Raw genomic sequence first — 24,290 nt, 5'->3', positions numbered from 1 at the left:
TGGGTTTTCAAACACCTTACTTCTCTTGGTTATCAAGGCTTGAGTGTCTTCAGGATAGTTCCGATTTTTTTTTAGTGGTTCTGAGGGCATGACCATGACCTTACTTCTATCCATGATCATTGCTTGAATGTCTGTGCAATAGCTCCCCTTATCTACCAATGGATTTGAAGGCATTATCAAACACTCTGCTGCCCACTCCACCTGGTTATGGCGGATCAGCCTTTCCATCCTTTTCAAAGATACAACTTTAAGTCCACCATGCGACATTCCTCTCAATACTACCTTCTTCCCCTCAAACATGAATTTCAGCTCCATGGTTTGCAAGTTTAGTGTGATCTCACCAAGAGATCTCAACCATTGAATCCCGAGGACTGCATCATCAGTCCCACCAATGCTAACCACAAAGAAACCATCTCTGATTTCATGATTTCCCAGCTTCAAAGACATGTTGGAAATCATCCGGTTGTAGGATATAGTGGAGCCATCTGCTACCAAGACTTTGAAGCCCTCAACTTCCTCTACCACTAGTCCCCTCTTAGCAACAATCCTTTCATCAATGAAATTGTGTGTCGCTCCTGTGTCAATGAGAGCAATGACACGATGCTCTCCAATCACACCCCGAACTCTAAAGGACTCATTCTTGTGAATGCTCGAGAGTTGAGCAACCACTCCTCTATCTTCTGACCCAATTTCAGGCCCTTCAGGAGCCTTTTCATACTCATTGTCCTCAACTTCAGTTTGCTGTTATGAAATTTCAGAATTTGATCCATCCGCAGAATAGCACTCCATCTGATGCAAATTGCCCTTTCCATGACACTTATGTCCTGGGGCCCAAGGTTCTTTGCAAGAGTAACAAAGATTCTTCCTTTGAAGCTCTTGACGGAGCTCATCATCCATTCGCAAAGGGAACCTCTTGGTCTGATTTGTGAACTTTTTCTTATCCTTTCTGAAAGGGAAAGGCTTGGATTGAATTTTATTCCTTGGGGCAGCCAACTCCATGCTTCGAGATTTCTTAATAGCTTCTGCCAAAGTGGGCAGATCAAATGCTTTAACCCAACCTTTCAAAGGTTCCTCAAGTCCTTAAGTGAAAAGGACAACTAACCGCTTCTTAGAGATGCTACTTACCATAACTGACAGATTTTGGAATTCAGTTACATAAGTGTCCAACGAACCTTGTTGTTTGAGTTGAGCAAGTTCTCTAAATTTCACCTCTGGATCCTTGGTGTCGAATCTCACAATCAGCTTGTTGGTGAAATCAGCATAATTGGTGATTAAGTTGTGACCAACCCATGGTAACAACATTCATGGGCCACTCCATCCAAGTGCAAGGTAGTGTTGTGACCTATTCACACATCGCCCCATTGTCAATGGGGACCCCTACTTTTTGCTTTCTGGGGTTTGTTTCTAGGTCTTTTAGGGTTTTGTCTATTAGCCTTTTCATGTTGAGTGTTGCTAGAGGGATCACTAAGAGAGCAGGCTCTGTTTTAGCTAAAGGTGAGTCAGTGGATGCTCTGGGTTAGGGTCATCTTTAAAAGTCTTCCTTAGGACAAAGTTTTGCTCTTGTTGCTAATTGTGTCTTGTTTGAGTTTCAGGAGATCAATGAAGCTTGGTGATTGAATATCATCTTTGAAGGTCTGAGTTAGGTCAAATTGGTGAGTGATGAAGTTTGGAATGTCATCCTGATCCTGAAATTTGACTAAGTCTGGAAAATTGAAGAATCCTCCAAAAACTAGATTTTGCATTATAACTCCTGGAGGTCCGAAACCACTCTCAAACATCCTGATAGTATATATGGAATATAACTTAAAGCATAAGAAAGAAGAAAGATATAAGGAAATGTCACTTATACTTAATGTTATATTCCATATATGAATCCTAACGGAGAGACCAAAATGTCAAATTTCACTCCTAACCCTTCCAAAGGGTCCAGAGCGAAATTCTCCATAAGACATTCTACTTTGACCCAGACTTAGAACTAACTCATTCCTAGGCATTATTGAGGGCAATTGGATGAAGAAATGTGAGAAATGAAGTCAAGATTTGAGCCTCAATATGAATTTCGCTCCTGACCCTTCCAAAGGGTCCAGAGCGAAATTCTTGAATGACCTTATTTTCTCACTTAGACCTTGAAATAAATGCCACTTTGAGAGCACTTTTACTTGATGATGGTAGGAGAAAGCCTAAGAAGTCATATTCAAGCCAAGAAAGGGAGGAAAAAGGTAAGAAATGAGCCCAAGTAGGAATTTCGCTCCTGACCCTTCCAAAGGGTCCAGAGCGAAATTCACATAACCTTCATTATCTTCCTTGTTATGGCCAAGTTTTGGACTTCTAAGGCATGGTTGGAGTGACCTTGAGATGTTCTAGCCTTTGAAAGGAGATTAGAGGTGATGAAATGGTGAAAATCAACCTAGAATGGAAATTTCGCTCCCGACCCTTCCAAAGGGTCCAAAGCAAAATTCCCTATAGGTCCTGTCCTTGGCCTAGGTCCAGAGCGAAATCCTCATTTGACCCCCTATTTTGCCTAAGGCACTGAAAGGCGAACTTTTCAAGCTAATTTGGTGGTAAGTGGACTTGATTGTGGTGAGAAGAAATTGGTTAAATCAAGTTTGAAGTGAGTTGAGGAGGAAAGAGGTGTGAAATCAACCCAAAACTTGAATTTCGCTCCTGACCCTTCCAAAGGGTGCAGAGCAAAATTCTTAGAAGACACCCACTTCTCCCTTGACTAGACCAAGATCTTAGTTTCTAAGGCATATTGAGAAGGTTTTGACATGTTCTTGCCTTAGGGAGTGAAAGAAAGCATCAAAATGTGAAGATTTTGTCCAAGATCAAGAATTTCGCTCCTGACCCTTCCAAAGGGTCCAGAGCGAAATTCTTGAAAACACCTATTTTTCCCTTAGAGGAGATCAAGTCCTTGGTCTTTATGGCGTGGATGGAAGTGAGATAACATGTCTTTGCCTTTTGAGGTGGTTTGGAGTTGTGTTGTGACGTTTTCACACATTGCCCCATTGCAAATGGGGACCCGTGCTTTTTGCTTTTTAGGGTTTGTTTTCTAGGTCTTTTAGGGTTTTGTCAATTGGCCTTTGCATTTTTGAGTGCTGTCGAGGAGATCATGGATAGCAGGTCCTACTTGAGTGAAGTCCTGATCCTGAAAATTGGCTAAGTCTGGAATGTCCTGATCCTGAAATTTGACTAAGTCTGGAATGTCCTGATCCTGAAATTTGACTAAGTCTGGAAACTGAAAAACCTCAAAAAACTAGATTTTGCAATATAACTCCTGGAGGTTTGAAACCACTCTCAAACATCCTGAAAGTATATATGAAATATAACTTAAAGCATAAGAAAGATTCTTATACTTAAATGTTATATTCCATAAAAATTATCCTGTCGGAGAGTTCGAAAAGTCAAATTTCGCTCTTGTCCTTCACTGAGGATCCAGAGCGCATAGCGCTCCTGTCCCTCTCAGGAGGACAAAGGAAAAAGTGCTCCTGTCCCTCTCCAAGGGACCAGGGCGAAAAGACTTATTTGAACCATTCCTGGCCTTGTTTGGTCAAATTGAAACATCAAAGGCATAGTGAAGGACGAAATGAACATGATAAAGCATCCAGACTTGATTGAAAACAATGAAATGATGAAGTTTTTGCCTAGAAGGTAAAAAATGCTCTCATCCCTCACTGAAGGACTAGAGCACTTTTCTTTATATGCACAATTTTAGACCTCTTTTGGACATTAACTTCTATTCATAGCATGAAGTAAGATGAAATCTTCCCTAGCAAAGGAATTTCGAGGTGAAAAGTGAGACAATTTGGCTTAGAGGGCAAAAAGTGCTCCTGTCCCTCACTGAAGGACCAGAGCACAAATGTTATTTTATGCATATTTGTCACTGACTTTTCTATTTTGTTTTGTGCAAGGTCTTCCGGAATGATAATTGGACATGACTTGATACTTTTGAAGATTTTGAAGGCACAAAAATGGTGAATTTTGAAGGTTGAAGGAAAAAGTGGTCCCGTCCCTCTCCAAGGGACCAAGGCAAAGGGCTCCCGTCCCTCACCAAGGGACCAGGGCGCAATTTCCAAATACGACCATTTACCTTGCATTTTGAAATGATATTTTTATTACCAAGGCTCAAGATCGAGTGAAATGTGATATTCTACGCCTGGAGGATAATTTGAAGTTGATATGATCAAGAATTCATGCAATGGACTCAAAAGTGCTCCTGTCCCTCACTGAAGGACCAGGGCGCTTTTTATGAAAACTACAAATTCCCTCCGAGATTATGCTAAGGCAAAGTTGTGTGAGATGGGAAAGATCTTCTAAAGCATGGTGAACAAAGGTTTGACTTCAAAAAATTGAGAATCCTAGCCTAAAAATGAAAAAGTGCTCCTGTCCCTCTCCAAGGGACCAGAGCGAAGTTAATGGCATTCATTATTTTTTACCATATTTGGGCGTTAATATCCTCCAAATCGCGTTAGATGTCAAATTGCTAACTTTGGAATATTTGAAAAAATTAATTAAATTGGCATTTAATAAATTAATTTTGGGCCTCAAAAAATTGAATTTCTATTATAAAGGCATTTAAAATTAATTTTTGTGAAATAAAAAATTAAAAGTTGAGCACACAAGGCATTATTTTGTCTTTATTTATCAAGTCGGCCTTCTTCTTAGTGTTTTTTATATTTTATTTTAAGGCTTATTTGCTAGGTCGGCCTCTTGGAGGAAAGAAGGTGAGCGCTCTATATAATAGGGGGGGCATTGTTTCAAGTTCAAATCATTCATTCATCCCTTCTAAAGTGCGAAAGTGTGAAGCTAAGGAGGGCGAAATTCATCTTGAAGGCTATTGGAGAGGCCAATTTCTTGCTAGATTGGAGGATAATTTCCAGATTTTTTGAAGACATTTGAAGGCGAATTTCCAGATTTTTGAAGAGGCTAGTGGAGTTTATTCTTTTTCAAACTAGAGGAGGCGTACTTCATCCAAGGAAGGACTATAAATCTTGCCCAACAAAATCTGGTCCTCTTCCTTCATTTTTCAAGGTTTTGTACTTAAATACTCAAAGGGAAGGTATGAAGAATCATTTTTTAAAGTTCTTATTCAAGACTTATTATGATCCCATTGCAATTTTGTAAAGTTTAGTCTTGAAAATCCAAATTCCATTCATTATTAATTTGAAAATGTGTAGTTCTTGATTTATCATGACTTTTTTCAAATTAATACCTTAAGTTTTACCGTTGAAAGGTCTTAAATTTCATGCTTTGAGGTTTGATGCTCAAAAGACTAACTTTAATATTTTGTGTAGGCATCAAATGGAGATCCCGGAGTTGTAAAATCAAGCCAGATCAAGGACGGTCTCCTCCAAGAAGATCAATCAAGGACAAGGGCGACCTCCTCCAGTCTAGCATCGACAAGGATGGCTTTCTTCGATCAAACATCAACAAGGGCGACCTCTTCGAATCCAGCATTCCAAGGCGAGGTACATCAATCATCTTGCACATCAAAGACGAAAGAAGTTAGAGCAAGGGTTCGTTGAAGAAGCAGATAGTTCCAGAAGAATTAATTAAGGCTAACTTCTCAACGTTACCAAATTGAGTATCAACCAAGCGTCAAATGAGGTGGCATCCCAGTCATCACTTCTCCAGTCAGTATGGTCCACCTCAGCACGTCCAGATTCAATGTATCTAACTCATGGAAGGTGGCACAAACTCCGATGTACCTACCCCGGCTATCCATTGGTCGATTTTTCCAGAGAGGACATGTGTCCAAGCAATACAATTATTTCATTGGTCAAGCATTAAATGATATGTAATGGTTGTAACAAACCCTAATTAGGGTTTTCATTGTAAAATCTTGGCCATTGATCTCGAATTGATCTAAGCCATAGAATTGTATTGAGGGCACTATATAAGCCCCGGCTCTTCATTTGTAAAGGAATAGATATAGAAGCAGTTAGAAGACAGATAGAGAGTAGTTAGAAGGTGATTAGCTAGTTGATAGAATAGCAATTAGAGTAGAGTAGAGAGAGAAGGCAAAGATTGTTGCCAAGATGTTGTTGTAAGAGACTTGTAACTTCATTGAAGAAATGGTGAAATTTATGGGTTGATTCAACAATTTGCATGGTCTTTATACTTCTTGTATTTGATTTCATGTTATTAGATGAATGGAAGAAATGTGCTTGATTGATGGTGGAATTCGTATATCCATACTACTAGCAGTTTGTTGATTGCAGACTTGCCTTGTGTAGTCAACTGGAATCATTCAGCTTAAGCTTAACTTCAATTGTTGCTTCTTCATTGATATGCATCAACTTGATGGTGTCTATGCCTGCAGTGATGATTTGAACATCATAAAGCTTTCCTTCGAAGATCGCACTAACCTTGTGGAGATGGTCCTGGGATGTCAAAACAAGACTTAGTTAGAATATCATCAAATATCAATCATTGCTCCTACATTCCTTAGTATTAGGATTAGATTCTTTCCTCGCCCTCATCTTTTTTCCTTTTTTTTTTCCAAATCAAAGCTAGTAAGAGCCTGTGTTCCAACAATATTCAAAGCAAATCAGAAGTTCAGTCATCAAGTGTAAGTCCCCTTGTGTGATTCCAGCAAATCACATCATACTACAGAGAGCTTATCCACATGTAGAGACCCTACATACAAGAACCTTGAAGTCATCCCGATTGAACCTTTTTGCGACATCTTCAGCATTCGGAGGCTTTATTCAAGAGAGGATAAGGTACCCTTGGGTATTTTATTTTGTGTTTGATAGTGTACAAAATACATGTCAACAAGTTGGAGAAATGAAGAATTAAGCCTAGAACATGATTTTCGCTCCTGACCCTTCCAAAGGGTCCAGAGCGAAAATCTCCCTGGACCTCATTTTCTTCCTTGTTTGGCCAAGTTCTTAGTGTCCAAGGCATGTTGGAAGAAAGATGGACATGTTCTTGCCTTGGAGAATGATTGAAAGCAATAAAAGGTGGAGATTTTGTCCCAGAGGGGGAAATTTCGCTCCTGACCCTTCCAAAGGGTCCAGGGCGAAATTTCACAAAACCACTCTTTTCTCTCAATTTCATGTTAAGTCAAGTGTGGGCTAAGGAAAATTAAGATGGGATGTCTTTAGGCATCACTTTGACTTGTTGGTGATCTTCAAACTTGAAGGAATTGAGCAAAAACATGAATTTCACTCCTGACCCTTCCAAAGGGTCCAGAGTGAAATTCTTAAAATCATTTATTTTCCCTTTAAAGCAAGTCAAGTCTTTGGTTTTTATGGCTTGGATGGGTGTGAAGTGGCGTGACCTTGCCTTCGAAGATGAATTGGTGAGAGGAAGGAAGGAATAAGCTCAAAATAAGAAATTCGCTCCTGACCCTTCCAAAGGGTCCAGAGCGAAATTCCTAAAACACCCTTTTCCTTTCATTTTTATGCCAAGCTAAACCTAGACCAAGGTGAGAGAAGTTGGGAGATGCCCCTAGGATTGTCCTGGAATGGGTTTTGGCCATCAAAGATGAAGATTTTAGGCTAGGACAAGGATTTTGCTCCTGACCCTTCTAGAGGGTCCAGGGCGAAATCCTAAATAGGTCCTGTCCCTGGCCATGGTTTTTTAGCGAAATTCTCCTTTTTAGCCATGTTGAGGTCAAGCAAGCGTTGTTATGTTGAGAGATAGATCCAAAGGTGAGAATCAAGTAAGAACAAAGTGAGAGGAATGGAGTTGAATGAGGGAAAACAAGCAAGAAATGAATTTCGCTCCTGACCCTTCCAGAGCGTCCAGGGCGAAATCCTTCAAACCACCTATTTTTTCCTTGATTGAAGCCAGAACCTTGATCCCTATGGCATGATTGGAAGAAAAGTGATGTATTCTCGCCTTGCAAGATAGATTGGAGTGAAGGAAATGAAATATCAAGTGAAAAACTTGCGTTTCACTCCTAACCCTTCCAAAGGGTCCAAAGCAAAATTCTCAAAATGTCATTTTTCCTTCAAGTTTGTGCTAGGCCAAGACAGTGATCAAGGTGAATTGGACTTAAAGATGGCCATAGGCATGTGTTTGAATAGGTTATGAGTCCAAGAGATAAGGATTTTGAGCTAAAGAATGAATTTCGCTCCTGACCCTTCCAAAGGGTCCAAAGCGAAATTCTCAATTTCACCTAAATTGCTCATGATGAAGGTCAGGAGATGGATTCCCAGGCCTTGGTGGGGAGAGGACTAGTGTATGCTTGCCTTGGAAGACATTTCGGAGTGGAGGAGTGTCAGAACTTGAGCCTAAACTAGATTTGTGATGATGAGGAACAAGGAGATAATAATGAAGTAACTTCCCCCCCCAGAAATGAGCCATTGCCCGAAGAAGTACAAGTAAAAGAAGGAAGATCTTCTATCCCCGACTGGCTCAAAGAAAGACTTGCCAAGGAGGTAATAGCGGAAGAAGAAGAACAAGTATTTGATTTGGGGAGTCTTCTAAATGGACCTCAAGAAGTCATTGAGGAGAAGAAAGCTTCAAAGATGTCTAAAGTAATAAGAGATGATATAGGCTCCAGGAAGATACATATTGCCACTCCAGCAGTAGATAAATATGAGGATGAGATTACGGCAGATGAATATGATTTGGAGACATTTGACTTAGGTCCACTTACTTCTAAGCAAGCCATGGAGTAAGCAACCAATTCAATGAAGGCAGTCAATGAGAAGCTAAAGGCTGAAATAGAGAAGAACAAAAGGTTAGAAAAGGAGATAAATGCATGGAAGAGCTATTTCGATCAGTTCAAGGAACCATTAAGGCAGCATGACCCAACAATCACACCTCCACCAATGCTTCCTCATGAATCAATAAACCATATGGAGAAGATAGCAAACTCAACACAACTTCTAGATGCATGGATCAATAAATCTTTCACAATGGCTAATGAGTTTGTGAGAAATACGATGAAAATACTTGGTAGAGCCATTCGTGTCCTTGAGATAGTTCATAACCTCATGGTGACGGTTGATGCCTTCGCTCATACTAAAGATGTCACCATCCCGGCATTGCAAGCAATAAGGAAGGCACCTAGACAGATACTGGCACAAGAAGGGGTAATTAGAAAATAATCAACTCCTAATCTATTACAGTGGTCAGCTTTGCTTCAAATGAAGAAACTCCTTTTTGAAGATGTTAGTAATAGATGTAGTCAAGTTGAAGATACCATCCATCCTATTCATGATAAGATAATTGAGGTGATGTGTGTCATTCTTGACAAAAGGGCAGAAATTGAAACAGATGTGGACATTCAAGAATTGGAGGACCAGATAAAAGTCATCTTTCAAGGAGAATGTGGACTAATCAGAGAACAACAATTGGATCGGATGTATACCACTATGTTCCTTATTGATTAAGACAAAAGTACTTGAGCATGGATGGGAGATAACACTTCTTGCAGCCTTTGATGAAGTAATCCACCTAGAAGAACAAATGAAGAATCTACCTGAGATTCCAATTTCTGAAATTGAAAGTATGACGTCCAGATTCATTGAATATGCCAGAAAGGAAAAGGAGAAAGGAAACAAAGTTCTAGAAGATAGTTTGTTATGATCCCACTTGGCATTTCATTTTCCTATTGAAGGATGCTTCCTCAATTTCCGTGTCGGCACATGTTATCTTCTCATTGGTTGATTCATGACAATGATTATCTAGATAGGGTTTTCATTTGTATCAAACCCTAATTAGGGTTTAGGTGGCAAAATCTTGGCCCTTGATCTTCATTCGATTTCGGCCCTTTATTTTATTTGGGAGTCTTAAATAAGCTCCACTCATTTCATTTGTAATGGTTAATAGCAATAGAATAAGATTAAGAGCAATAAGAGAGAAATAGGTTAAGGTGTTAGAATAGTGACAAGAGAAAGACTTGAAGAATTGTTGTTGTTTGGCTATTGGATCAATAAATATTGAAGTTATGGTGTTTTTTGCTTAATCATTGAAGCTTATTGCAAGGTTCTTTTATCTTCTCAAGTCAATCTTTGATGTCAGTTTTAGTGTTTAGATTAAATGATGGAATGTTGCACTTGATATATTGTGAAGCTCGTTATCCATACCACTAGCTTTCTTGCTGATTGTAAGCGAGCCTTGTGTGGTCAACTGGAACTCTTAAAATTGTTTAAGTTCGATCATTGCTCAATCATTGATATGCATTCAACTAATGGTGTCTATGATTAGTAGTGATTTGAAAATCTCCAAACATCCTTAGAAGATTGCACTAGTTCTAGTGGAGTTGTTCATGTATGGCGATGCTATAACTAGTTGAGTTTCACTTGTGTCATTCTTCATTCATTCATTTTAGGATAGCTTAGAACTTCTCTAAACCCTATCTTTTGTCATTTTTTAATAATCATTTAGTAGTCTTAGGAAGAAACTTCATTGCATATCATCTGCCAATCACTTCATGAAATCTTTTCGAACCATAAATGCTCCTAGAGGAAACAGCAATCACAACGACCAACAAAGTTTATCCACATGTAGTGATCCTACATACATGAACCTTGGAGTCTACTCGAATGATCCTTAAGCTAATCTTCAGCATCTGAGAGATTTTGTTCAAGAGAGGATAAGATACTTATGGTATTTTATTTTGTGTTTGCATGTGCCTAAAAAACACATCAACAGTTTTTTGAACATCAGTACTCAGAAAATTGATTTCATAAACAAATGGGGCAAAAAACCTGATTTGGAGATGCCGTTTGGAAGAGGGATGCCCAACAATGAAATCTGATTTTATTAGGATTTTTGTGAGCCTTTAGATGCCATATTGCCACCCCAACTAAAGGCCGACTCCTGCCCTTAGTTTGCAGATGCAATATTAAATAAATACCACAGTTTCCAACCTCCAATGAATGATGGAAATGATCGCCACAACAAGATGAATGGATGCAGCAATTACCCATAAAATTCTACTTCTTCAAACACAAGGAATGAACAAGAATACGAGGTTCAGTCAGTCTCGTTGACCTTCATGGCAAACTTGGTATGTGTTGTGACGTATTCACACATCGCCCCATTGCAAATGGGGACCCCTACTTTCTACTTTCTAGGGTTTGCTTTTTAGGTCTTTTGGGTTCTTGTCTATTGACCTTTTGCATTTGAAGGGTCGCCAGGGGGCTCATTAGGGTAGCAGGCTCTGCTTGAGTCAGGTGGATCTCCGCAAGAGGTAAGGTCAATTGAGTGATTAGAGGTAAGTTAGATCATTCCTAGGGTGTTTTTTGTGTACCATCTGGTCGCACTTCAAGTTGCTAAATCAAACCTTGGTTGAATGCATAATGTCCTCCTAGGTCCAATCCCTTACATCAAGGGCAGAGCGAATTCGCCTTCAGAAGTCTGGAATGTCATCTTGATCCTCAAATGTCCTGAAATTTGGCGTTGTCTGGAATGTCATCCTGATCCTGAAATTTGACTGTCTGGAAAATTGAAGAATCCTCCAAAAACTAGATTTTGCATTATAACTCCTGGAGGTCCAAAACCACTCTCAAATATCCTGACAGTATATATGTAATATAACTTAAAGCACTTATACTTAAATGTTATATTCCATATATGAATCCTGACGGAGAGGCTAAAATGTCAAATTTCACTCTTGGCCCTTCGAAAGGGTCTAGAGCGAATTTCAATTTCGCTCCTGACCCTTCCAAAGGGTCTAGAGCGAAATTTCACAAAGGGCCTAAATTCTTCACCTAAATCATTGAATGGTTGAGCAAATTTGCAAGGATATGGAAGGAAATGGATCTAGGATCAAGTCTAAGACAAAGTCAAGTCAATTTGAAGGTGAATTGAGCCTAGAATAGGAATTTCGCTCCTGACCCTTCCAAAGGGTCCAGAGCGAATTCCTCTATAAGACACTCCACCTTGACCAAGATTATGAGCTAACCCATTCCTAGGCTTGAGTAAAGGCAAAACACTTGTTTGAAGTGAAGAAATGTGAAAATGAAGCCAGGACTTGAGCCCAAGAAAGAATTTCGCTCCTGACCCTTCCAAAGGGTCCAGAGCGAAATTCATATAAAACCCTATTTTCTCACAAAATCTTGAGCTAGATGTCAACTTGAAGAGCAAATTCACATGATCATGATGGAAGGAAGCCTAACAAAGTATGTCCAAGGCATGAAAAGGAGAAAATAAGTGAGAAATTGGCTCAAAATGAGAGTTTCACTCCTGACCCTTCCAAAGGGTCCAGAGCGAAATCCTCATTTGACCCTCTATCTTGCCTAGGACATTGGAAACACCTTGTTTTGAACTAAGTGGGTGGCAAATTCACTTGAATGTGGCGAGAGGAGGGTGATTTTGATTAAGTTTTAAGATGGATTGGATGAAAGAGGTGTGAAATCATCCAAGATTGTGGATTTCGCTCCCGACCCTTCCAAAGGGTCCAGAGCGAAATTCTTGAAGAACACCCATTTTTCCTTAGAGAAGGTCAAATCCTTGGTTTTTATGGCGTGGATGGGAGTAGAGTGATGTGTTCTTGCCTTTTGAGGTGGATTGGAGTTGAAGGAATGGAGAGCCAAACCTAGAACATGAATTTTGCTCTCGACCCTTCCAAAGGGTCCAGAGCGAAATTTCCAAAATCCCTCTTTTCCTTCCATTTTTGTGTCAAACCAAGTAAGGATCAGGGTGGATTGAGCTTGGAAAGACCCCCAGGCATGCCTTTGAATGGATTGTGGCCACCAATGATCAATATTTTGAGCTAGAACAAGGATTTTGCTCCTGACCCTTCCAAAGGGTCCAGGGCAAAATCCTAAATAGGTCCTGTCCCTGGCCATGGTTTTTAGCGAAATTCTCCTTTCAAGCCATTTTGAGGTCAAACAAAGTGTTGCATACATGGGAGAGGGATCCAAAGATGAGAGTCCAGGTATAGAAAATGAGAAGGATAGATCTAGGTGGAGGAAATCAAGCAAATCTTGAATTTCGCTCCTGACCCTTCCAAAGGGTCCAGAGCGAAATTCTCAATTCCACCTAATTTGCTTATGATGAAGGTCAAGTTATGAATTCCTAAGCCTTGGTGGAGAGAAGGCTAGCATGTGCCTGTCTTGGGAGACATTTTGGAGTGGAGAAATGATGGAATTTGAGCTTAATCAAGAATTTCGCTCCTAACCCTTCCAAATGGTCCAGAGCGAAATCCTTAAAAACTCTATTTTGCTCCAATTTTGCATCAAACCTAGTGTTGATTGAGATTAGAGGCATCTTTAGGCATGCATTTGATCAAGTTGTGGTCATAAAATGTGAAGATTTTGTCCTAGAATGCAAATTTCGCTCCTGACCCTTCCAAAGGGTCCAGAGCAAAATTCCTTATAGGTCCTCTCCTTGGCCAAGGTCCAAAGCGAAATCCTCGTTTTTGGTCTTTTTGGAGGTCAAATCAATGATGTCTTCAGGAGAAAGCGATTCAAAGGTCAAGAGAAGTTCAAGGCAAGGAGATGATGAAATTTGAGCTAAAATGCAAATTTCGCTCCTGACCCTTCCAAAGGGTCCAGAGCGAAATTCTTATAGGGCTTGTCCCTGGGGAGGATCTTGAGTGAATTTCATTCTAATGCCCTTTTGTTGATGATTTAAGGTAGAAAATGCTATGTGAGATAAATATATCATCAGTACTTAATCATCTTTTGGTTTGTTTTGCAGGTGGAGGAAAATCAGGCCAGGACAAGGACGACCTATTCTAAGCCCATCACCATCAAGGACGTTCCAGATGCATAAAGGAGGACTCAAGGTGTTTTAAAGCGTTGGAAGACTTCAAGTGTTCGAGCAGTTGCAAGCTAGCCTCAAGACCTCATTCTAATACACAAAGGAACCATATGATGACAAAGGAGGACCTTACAGGCTCTTCAAAGCAATATGAGCTACCAGAGGAGAAAGAAGACTTGACAGTAAGGAAGCCTCATCAAGCACATGGGAGTAAAGGAGGTACATCATTCATCAAATTAGGACAAAGGAGGATCAACCAAGACACAAACATCAGACAAGGTGGCATCCCAGTCATCATTCCTCCAGCCAGATTGGTCCACCTCAGCATGTCCAGATTCAATGCACCTGACTCATCGGAGACAACACAAACTTCGGTGTACCTACCCCTGCTTCCTATTGGTCCTCACTCTTGGAATGTAATTTTCTCATTGGCTAAGGAAGTTTTTTATAACAAACCCTAATTAGGGTTTCTATCCTTTAATCCTAGCCATTAATTCTATGTCAATCAGAGCCGTCAATTTGTAAAGGGCTCCCTATATAAAGCCCTGGCTCTTCATTTGTAAAGGTTAATAGTCAGAGAATAGTTAGGAGTTAGCAAAAGAGAGATAGTCAATAATTAGTAGCTCAATAGTAGATAGCATTTTTGAGTAGAGTAGAAAGAGAAGGCAAAGATTGTTGCCAAGATATTGTTGCAAAAGACATGTAAACTTCATTGAAGGAATGGTGAATTCTATGTGTCGATTCTACAATTTGCATGGTCTCTATACTTCTCAAGTTTAAATTCACGTTATTAGATGAATGGAAGAAATTTGTATGATCAATGGTGAAATTTGTATATCCATACTACTAGCGGTTTGTTGATTGCAAACTTGCCTTGCGTAGTCAACTGGAATCATTCAACTTAAGCTAACTTCAATTATCGCTCCTTCATTGATATGCATCAACCTGACGGTGTCTATGCTTGTAGCGGTGATCTGAACATCATAAAGCTATCCTTAGAAGATCGCACTAACCTTGTCGAGACGATCCTAGCATGTCAAAGCAAGACTTAGTTAAAGTTTCATCAAAGGTCATCCATTGCTCCTACATTCTTAGTTTTAGAATTAGATCCTTCTCCAACCCTCATCCTTTTTTCCTTTTTTCAAAACCAAGGACCAGTGAAATTCCACGTTCCAATGATATCCAATGTAAATCAGATGGTCAGGTCATCGAATGTAAGTCCCCTTGTGATTCCAACAAAAATCACATCATACCGCAAGAGCTTATCCACATGTAGAGACCCTACATTTCGTAACCTTGGAGTTGTCTCATTTGATCGCGAAGCATAGCATATGAGAGACTTTGTTCAAGAGAGGATAAGATACCTTGGTATTTTAATCTATGTTCGCACGTGCATAAAAAACACATCAACCATATGGAACTGAAATCTCCTCCAAATCTTCTCAAAAATCACCTCCAATAGCTCCTAAAAGAGTTCGCCTATCTTCTCAAAAAGAGCAGATATAAAAATGGCATCAATAGATCATTAAACTGAAGTCTTCTCCCCAAAATTGTTGAAAACACCTGATGCCAAAATGTCTTCAATTTGAACCCAAGCAAAATCGGCCCGTGGCCACCAATGAAACTCAAATAGAAAGACTAGAATGCCTTCCTCTCAACTGCAACCCTTCGGAGGAATCTTTCACCACCTCAGTTATGCTATCAATGGGAGGTATCGTTCCCAAAGACAAATAGATTTGCAGAAACCCTTGGCTCCACAAACTCAATCAATACAAATATCAATTCTTGACTGCTCAACAATGAGGTTGCCTCCTCTATTTATTCTTTTCCTTTGAGAGGTCGGCCTCCTTCTAGAAGAAATAAAATAATATTTAATTGATCTTTCTAGAAGATTCCCCTTAAATAATAATATTATTTAAGTGACTTAATTATTAAATTGCTCTTTAAGTTATTAAAATAGCATTATGAATATAAAGTGCAACACACGTGACATCATACATGAGAACTCATTATCTCATCATAAAATCATGTAAAAATAATATGTGAAGCCATAAGTAACTACCAGAACGACCCCCTCATCAGCTCCTTGGCCTATGAGGGTCAAGTAATAGGCCAAACCCTTCTGTGGACTGATCCTGGGATTTTCACAAGGACAATAAAGGGGGTTTCAAATTCGATATTTTTCAAAGTGAAAAAGTGAAAAATTTGTCAAAATGTGTTGGCAAAATAAATTCGGATTCAAGAAAAGTTTGAGATGTGAAGTTTGGGCTCACGATGACAAATCAATTTTACCATTGGGCTTTCAAGGGCCTATGAAAATACCAAAATATCAGGCAAGCACTCCTAGTAAATGAAAATAATAAAATATTCGGGCCTTTTCCTATAACGTAAGGACCAAAGAAGGTGAAATTAATGTGTTTCAAACCTCCTATCATCCTCGATGATCACACCAGATTTCGCCTTTCAGGACCTCAAAGAACATTTCTAGATCAGCAAAGAGAAAAGTCGATTTTATTAACATTCATGTCTAAGATCAATTCACAACAATGCTAAAGAGTTTTCTTTGTCTTTTCAGGTCTGAAACGCGAAATAATTGAGTGATCATAAGCGAGAGCATCTCAACGGCTTGCAGTGCTAATGAAGAACATGTCCCAGAGATTGGGAAGGCAAGACCGCCACCACGGAACAACAAATTGAAGTCCAGAGCACAAGGTTGAAGGCTGGTGATGTTGCAGAATTATGGACAAAACACACAAAATGCTACCCCAGATATGCAGATTTAGAAATGCACAATAGAAAATTAGTTTGTAAAAACAAAATTGCCTTATTGTAAAATAACTACTTGTGGTTCCCCATTAATGCAATTTAAAACAAGGGGTACACATGTTAGTTATTTCCCAGCTACCTGATTTGTAAAATTGATTGAAAACAGTCGTAGGTAGTTGAGGAAGTGGTTGAGAAGGCAGTTGGGAAGTTATGGAAATTACTAGGTATGGGCTAAAGTTGCCAAGCTTCTAGAAGGCGGATCGCAGCCATTGGATGGGTTAAATCCTGGCCACTGATTCAAATTGTAAAATCTATAAAAGGCCAATGCCTCTCTCTTTTTAAGGGTTAGATAGTTAGAGTTTTTGTGAAGTTAGCAGGTTAGTAGCCAGATAAGGAGTAGAATAGAGTAGAAGTTGTTGAACAAAAAATGTTGTAACGACAGTTGAAACAAATAAATAAACATTGAAGTATGGTGTTTGTCAGTTTGTTGTCTTTTGTTTGCATGGTTTCTCTTCATCTGGTTAAATAGAGTTCAGTGATTTTAATGGTGAAATGTGAGGGTATCTGATGTGATTTCAGGTTCATACCATTGGAGGTCTGCTAATTGTATGTTCCTATGTATGGTTAGTTTGAACCCAAAACTGTTCTTAGTTCAACTGTAGGTGTTTGTCTCAGGCTGTGCCAGAATTGGGTGCCTGAATGAGTATCTACAGTCTAAAAATCCTTTATTCCCTTGGATCTCGCACTATTCTTGTGGAGTTGTGTGTGTATCTTTGGCTAAGCAAGAGTTAGTTTATGGAAATATGTCTACTTGCAACACCAACCATTACCATCATTGTCCTTAGGATTCCTAAACCCCATTCCTTTTGTTATTTATTTTCCCAGTTTGAAGACCAAGGCATCGTCAAATGCAGGCCAACTTGTTGTATCCATAAGTCGCCTCGTGTTTACCAACAAAACACATCACCACTGAGTTATCCTGAGCAGTCAAGACCTGACAGTTGGAACCTTGAGGTTATCCCCTTCGATCATTTCGAACAACATTAGGGATTTCCTTATTCAAGAGAGGATAGGATACTTAGCATTCTATTCTACGTTGACAAAGGATTAGCGCATACTTTTCCCGCATCAACAAACAAGAACTTCTGGAAAAAATAATAAACTCTTCGCTTCTAACTTTTCTCCACCTCTTTCTAACTTCAAATTTCTCCAATAACTGTTGTGAGAAATGAATTCCGATCCATCGTTTAAATAGAATTTCCTTACTAAGTTGCTAAGTTGGCGAAAGGTTAAAATTGGCAGTTGCATTTAAAATGTGTCATGTTTCCCTTAACAACTCACCATGCAAACAAGTCCCGCCACCAATGTGGAGTTCAAAAACGGAAATTTCTAAAAAAAATTAGAGGTGTCATAAATGTGGAATATTCCCTTTGCATGTCGCCAACTTATTAATTGCGAAAATCTTTCCATTTTCAATTCATAAAGATATTTTGAAAGATTTTACTTCCTTGAATGAATTTTGACAATTTATCCACTTCAATAGGAATCATGTTCGTCTGGAATTTCAGGAGAGAAAATTCTTGTAGAGAGAATTTTTTATCTTGAAGGAATTTTCTCATGTTCTTATGTTCATCTCGTTTTGAAGGAGATTTTTAATCAATCAATCACTTTTCCAACTTTCGAGGAATTTTTTCCATTTTGAGCTCTGGAATTTAGGAGAGAGAAAATTCTCTCATTTAGCCAAATTTTTTTCTTCATGTTGGGCAAATTTCTTCCCTAAGATAGCAATTTTTTAAATTTTGAAATTTTCCATCTTGACCATGTATTACCTTCTCAGTTTGTCCTTGGGCACTGTTTCTACCCTGTGGAGGAATTCTTGTCATCGAGGAAAATTCCTTCTCAACCTCTTTCTAGCGCTCAATTCCTTCCATGGGCGCTATTTTCATGTTCTATAGGAAAATCATGTTTGGGAGGAAATTCCTCCTACACCCCTATCTAGCACCCAATTCCAGTCTTGGGCGGATTTTTGCCTTGATGGAGGATTTTGAACTTTGGAGAAAAAATCCTCCATGACCCCTTTCTAGCACTCCATCCTCAAGTTGGGCGTCAATTTCACATGGAGGAAATTTTGCTTTGGAGGAAAATTCCTCCTAGACCTTGTTTTGGTGCTCACCATCTAGTCTTGGGTGGCAATTTCATGTTGTGGAGGATTTTGTCTTTGAGAGGAAATTCCTCCTCTTTGCCATTTTGGTGCCCATTCTCATGTTTGGGCGCTATTTGCCTACAGAACAAGAATTTTCATTTTGGGAGGAAATTCCTCCTCCACCCTCTTCTAGCACCCATTCCTCATCTAGAGCGCCATTTCCATGTGATGGAGTAATTTTGGAATTCTTGAACTTTCCTAATCTTCCTTGATTTGGCACCAATGCCTCATTTGATATGCCTTTTTGATCAAGATGAAGGAATTTGACAAACTTAGAAATTCTTCCATGCCTTAGACATTTTTGCTCATCATTTGGATTTCTTTGCCATATTTGGAATGAAGTGGATTTTTCATGCCTTCGAAGATTTTTCATGCTTTTTTCACTTTAGGAAAGATCTTCATACTTAGCCCTTTTTTTGACCACTTGTCTACTTTTTCAACTTTCTGGATTTAGACATGGATTTTCAGGAATGCTTTTGCCTTCAGTGTCCTAACCACTACTTGAGATGGACTTGCCAAAAATAGACTTACTGAAAATAGTAAGTACTTCCAAACATCATATTAGGGCAAACCGGGACAAGGTGACACTTACTAAAAATAGAAACTGCTAAAAATAGTAAGTTTGATTTTTGGCAAAACTAGGCCAATCCGGGACATAGTGAAACTTACTAAAAATAGTAAGTGCTTAGAATTCGCTCAAATTTCATTGGAAGCTTCCTTGAAGGGTCTTGACTTCATTGCAACTTTCAGATTTCCCAAAAGCCTAAGGAAAATATCTCAAACCTAAGTTTGAAGGGCAAAACAAGTTCCAGACTTAGTCAAACTCGCTCAAACAACTTGCAGACTTTATCAAATTTCATCAAAAACACTTGCAAACTAGGGAGACCAAAGGGATTGCCGCGAAAAGACCCAAAGAACCAAAGCCAAAAGACCAAGAGGACCTAAAAAGTAGGGGGTCCCCATTTGGAATGGGGTGATGTGTTATTAGGTCACAACACGCCTCCCGTGGGTCGGGTTAAATCTGGTGTTTCTATCAGGCGTTGATAGTTCGAGATTTTTGTGCAACGACAAATAATTCCAATAGTTAGTTCTACTTAGGTAACGTATACATGTCAACATCTACACCATTATGAAAGGAAACAATTAATGAACCAATGTACGGAGGAACAACAAAGTTATGGATATTTGTGAGTTTAAAGGAGCAACAACTTTTATATGGATTAGACCAAAGAAATAACAACTATAGATATATGTTGAATTTAAGGAGCAATGTACATGGGAAAACGGTCCCATTAAAGATGATCAACTACCAAGATCAAATATACATAAGCAACAATCCAACATTGCACCAATTGTATGCAAATCTAATAAAATAATGCTAGTTGGTTTCTTTGCATGCAATGCAGATATGGCATGTTATGTGCATATGCATGTGATATCATGATGTCTATTAGGTTAAGGGTATATAGCCCAATATTACTTAAATGGACTATATGTTGAATCTTACCAGCTCTTATAATTTGTAATCTATTCTTGAGGGATCTCCTACAAAGTGTCCTTGAGAATATAATTAATGCCAAGAAAAATATCGTAAGATCTCAATAATGTTTGCACACCCACTTTCAAACCCATAAAATACAATGAAGTGACTTAAAGACTAGAACCATGCAATCAATAAACATAAAGATACTATTTGCAATATGTCTTGTAAAATTAAGGTAAACAATTCTATCAAGGGTTGAAAACAATCAAACTAAAGAAATATTTTAACAACAAATTCATAAAAAATGTCATTTTTTATACATTTAGGACTAATCTCTTTAAAGTATGCAGTGAATTTAAGAGGGCAACATGTGCAGCAAAATGTTTACCAAAATGACTGAATAACAAGCACTCCCAAAGGTGTTGAAAGATTAGTTCACCCAAAGAATTAGAATGTACACAAAGATGGACAATATATTCTAAACACGTGGATAAAGAACAATCTGTGACAAACATTTTCACTATCCAATCTTAAATCCATTTAGCTTAAAGCAACCACATTATAAAGTTAGTATGAGATATTTTGGCTTAACCACAAATTTTCAAAGCAGCATCATCTAATACAAATGATGATTTCTAACCTTCAGGCCATGAACATGGAAAGGTTCTTCAGTTATAACGTTAAATTGTAGCTTTGAAACAGCAGTCCCAGGCATCGTAACACTTGTATCTACCAAATAGTAATGAGTCTTCTCCATAACCTGTCATAAACAACCAAAGTAATTTTCACACAAACGTTTGTAATTTACAACCTTGTCATTGTTGTTATGTCAAGTAACCCTTAAGTTTCAGAACTGACAAAAGGAACTTGAATTTATGGCTGCGAAAAAGAGATGTAGAAGAATAAACCATTTAATTGCAGACTTGAAGGCACGGAAAATAATTTGATAAATAAGCATTTCATGATGGCGCTCACATTCCATGTTAAAGGAGTGAAACCTAGATTAAGAAACATCAAAGAGCTTCTCAAATGATCGTGTCAAACATGGTTTCTTCTTTCATAGAAACTTCAAAAAAGATGTGAATTCATTTTTCCTTATTGGAGAAATGTATTTTATATTACCACATGGAACAGAAAAGTAAAGTCAATTCAATGACATGACTACAAATAAAATATCTCTCTGAGTAATCAAAAAAGATAAACATCTAAGCCTGGACCCCGAGACATTTTTGCAAAAACAAATGAATTTGACTAGCAAACCCATCTCTTGCTTAAATATCTTAGTTCCCCTAAACTGGGAGGTGAGGAGCTTCATAAAATTTGACTTTGCATCTTCAACAAGAATTGAATAGCTGCCAGCTGAACCGTGCTACATAAAAATTGCAGCTTTCAACAAATCCACGTCTCCAAGGAGAGACCCTTATCAGGTTAGATTGGTTTCAAATAAGTAAGCATATATTCCTCTTGAAACCAGCACAAAAACTCTTAGCAGGGGAGCAGCAAATAAAATAGAAAGTTTCCTGTGTAGTATTAATTCTAGATAACAAATACATAACAAAAAAAATTTAAATCCTTTCCTTTACCACGGAAATTTGGTTTGAGAACTAGCTGTAACTAGGAATTTAGGAAAAGGCATCAAAGCATACAATCAGGCAACCACAAACCTAAAAGCTTACGAAAATGGCTTCTAATTCAATCAATGAAAGCATGAAGACAAGATTCTAGAGCCAAAATGCAAACCAACATGTGTAATCTCCTCCATGTGATTCCATTGTCCTTTCACCTTCAAATTTGATGTGGATCTCACCTACAAAATGCAAATGCAAGTGAAGAGCAAGTGAAATGAGAGATGAAAATCATAGCATAAGGTTACTCAAAATGTGGTTGAAAATCAATGAGAAAAGGGCTCAATTTATAGAAAAATTGGGATTGATTGGATAGCTAAGATTGATTTGAGATTGAAAATAATAAACAGATGAGATTGAGTGCACAACAGAGCTGTCATTCAAGGAAGGATGAAGATAGAAGAAAGCAAATGAGAAGATATTATGAGAATAAATAATAAAATCCTTAATTATCTTCTCATAAATGCCAAATTAGCAAGTTGAAAATATTAGGAAGATTTTAATAAATAAAAATTATTAAATATCTTCATTCGAAAAGATAAATAGAAGAATTGAAATAAATAAAATATCCTCTCACAAAAAAAAACAGATTTTTGAGGATACATACCTCATTGTGGAATTTAAAATTAAAATTAATGAGATATTGCCAAAAAGATTGATTTTTGAAAATCAAGGAAAGATATTGTTAAGTTTTATGATCGAATTAGATAGACAGTAAATTAAACACAAATGCACAGAATATATCCTGGGAAAACCTTCCTCTTGAAGGTGAAAAACCCAGCAATTAATCTCTTGTAATATATTAGCAAATATCTTTACAAAGGCTTCACACTTGAAGCTATACATTAAGCTAATTCAATCTAGAATCAATCAATGCAATATTGATTCTATACGCCTTGTATGAAGATCACGACTTGCTGACAAGTTAACAATCTGTTGAACATCAATCACGATATGTAGAAGAATAATCCGAACTGCTGGAGATAATTTGCTGAAGATGATATAGTCGATCTGTTGAGGAATGTGCTCTACAATCTGCTAGTGTATGACTGAGTGAACACGATCTGCTTATATGTTTTCTAACTGCTGAAGGATTACAGTTGAATCGATCTGCATGTATAATATTTGATCTGCCTTTTAATGAGTAATCAATGTCTTGAAGTGTGAAGAGGATCGAACTATATACCCACACATTGGATATGTCAACCAACACGTCTCCCTCTAGAGTCGTCTTCCTTAATAACAATCAAGTCCTTTTGTTAAGTTGGTTACATTTAATTAACACGTCTTTTATTATACAAGGGTAGCATGTTAAATATAAAAACACATACACATTATAAAGTCGATAGCCATTCACACATTTAATGGCTAAGTCGGCCCTGAGAAGTCTGACCGAAGCTATACATCAACAATCCCTCTTAGCTAGGGAGGAATCCTTCTCGACATCTGAGTTACATAGTCACATCCACCAAGGCTACTCCCAGAGGGTGAATACACACAAATGCTAAGTCATGGAGTCTCTCACATGACATCCACCATACCTACTCGCAGAGGGTGGATCCACCATACCTACTTGTAGAGGGTGGAACTAGGGCTTGAACCTCAATCTTCTCTCACAGAGAAGAATGCATAACAAGGGCTGAAACCTCAAACTTCTCTCACAAAGAAGAATGCATAACAAGGGCTGAAACCTCAAACTTCTCTCACACAGAAGAATGCTCAACAAGGGTTGATACCTCAAATTTCTCTCACAATGAAGAATGCATGACAAGGGCTTGCACCTCAAACTTCTCTCACAGAGAAGAATGCATTATAATACATATCAAGTAATCACTGATGCTGAGACTCCCTCTCAACAAGGGCTTCATTCTCCACAATTCCAAGCTTGTCTCGAAAATGCAAAGATTTTCACTTTCGCAAGAAGCTTGGTGAAAATGTCAGTCGTTTGTTCCTCAATACAAATGTATCTCAACTGAACAACATTCCTTTGTACCACATCTCTGATATAGTGGTATTGAAACTCTACATGCTTCGTTTTGTCATGAAATACTGGATTGACTGAAAGCTTCACACATCTTTGGTTATCACAATGTATAGTAGTATGCTCCAATGATTGTCCAAACAATCCTGCAAGGTGCTTACGAAGCCACACTGCTTTGTGAGTTGCCACACATGCTGCAATGTATTCTGCCTCTACAGTGCTCACGGCTACTGAAGACTGCTTCCTGCTACACCAGGAAATCATAGCAGATCCCAAGCTAAAACAACAACCAGAGGTGCTCTTCCGATCAGTAACACTTCCTGCCCAATCAGAATCAAAATATCCTTCAAGAATCAGGTCCACACTGGAAGAGTATTTCAAACCATATCCAAATGTGCCATGCAAGTATCTCAAGATATGCTTGGCTGCAACTAGATGTATCTGTCTAGGTTCACTCATGAACTGGCTAAGTGGACTCACTGCATAGCAAATATCTGGTCTAGTGTTAACTAGATAGATCAAGGACCCAATCAATTGCCTGTACATGTTAGGGTCCACAAGATC

At 38.5% G+C, this 24,290-nt stretch overlaps 1 protein-coding gene across 3 annotated transcripts in view; it reads right to left on the bottom strand.

Annotated features, from left to right (window-relative positions):
• Positions 1–24,290, bottom strand: part of LOC131042144 (putative hydrolase C777.06c) — a 232,371-nt gene that overhangs the window by 39,478 nt on the left and 168,603 nt on the right. For 2 of the 3 annotated variants that reach the window (XM_059211126.1, XM_057975468.2), the window contains one exon: positions 20,761–20,880. In XM_059211126.1, coding sequence (XP_059067109.1) covers positions 20,761–20,880 — 120 coding nt within the window. The remainder of the gene's footprint in view (positions 1–20,760; positions 20,881–24,290) is intronic. The other variant, XM_059211125.1, reaches the window with a different exon arrangement.

The sequence above is a fragment of the Cryptomeria japonica genome, chromosome 9 (assembly GCF_030272615.1).
Source record: "Cryptomeria japonica chromosome 9, Sugi_1.0, whole genome shotgun sequence".
Lineage (NCBI taxonomy): Eukaryota > Viridiplantae > Streptophyta > Pinopsida > Cupressales > Cupressaceae > Cryptomeria > Cryptomeria japonica.
The sequence above is the reverse complement of the archived record's forward strand: the minus strand, read 5'-3'. Positions and strand labels throughout refer to the sequence as shown.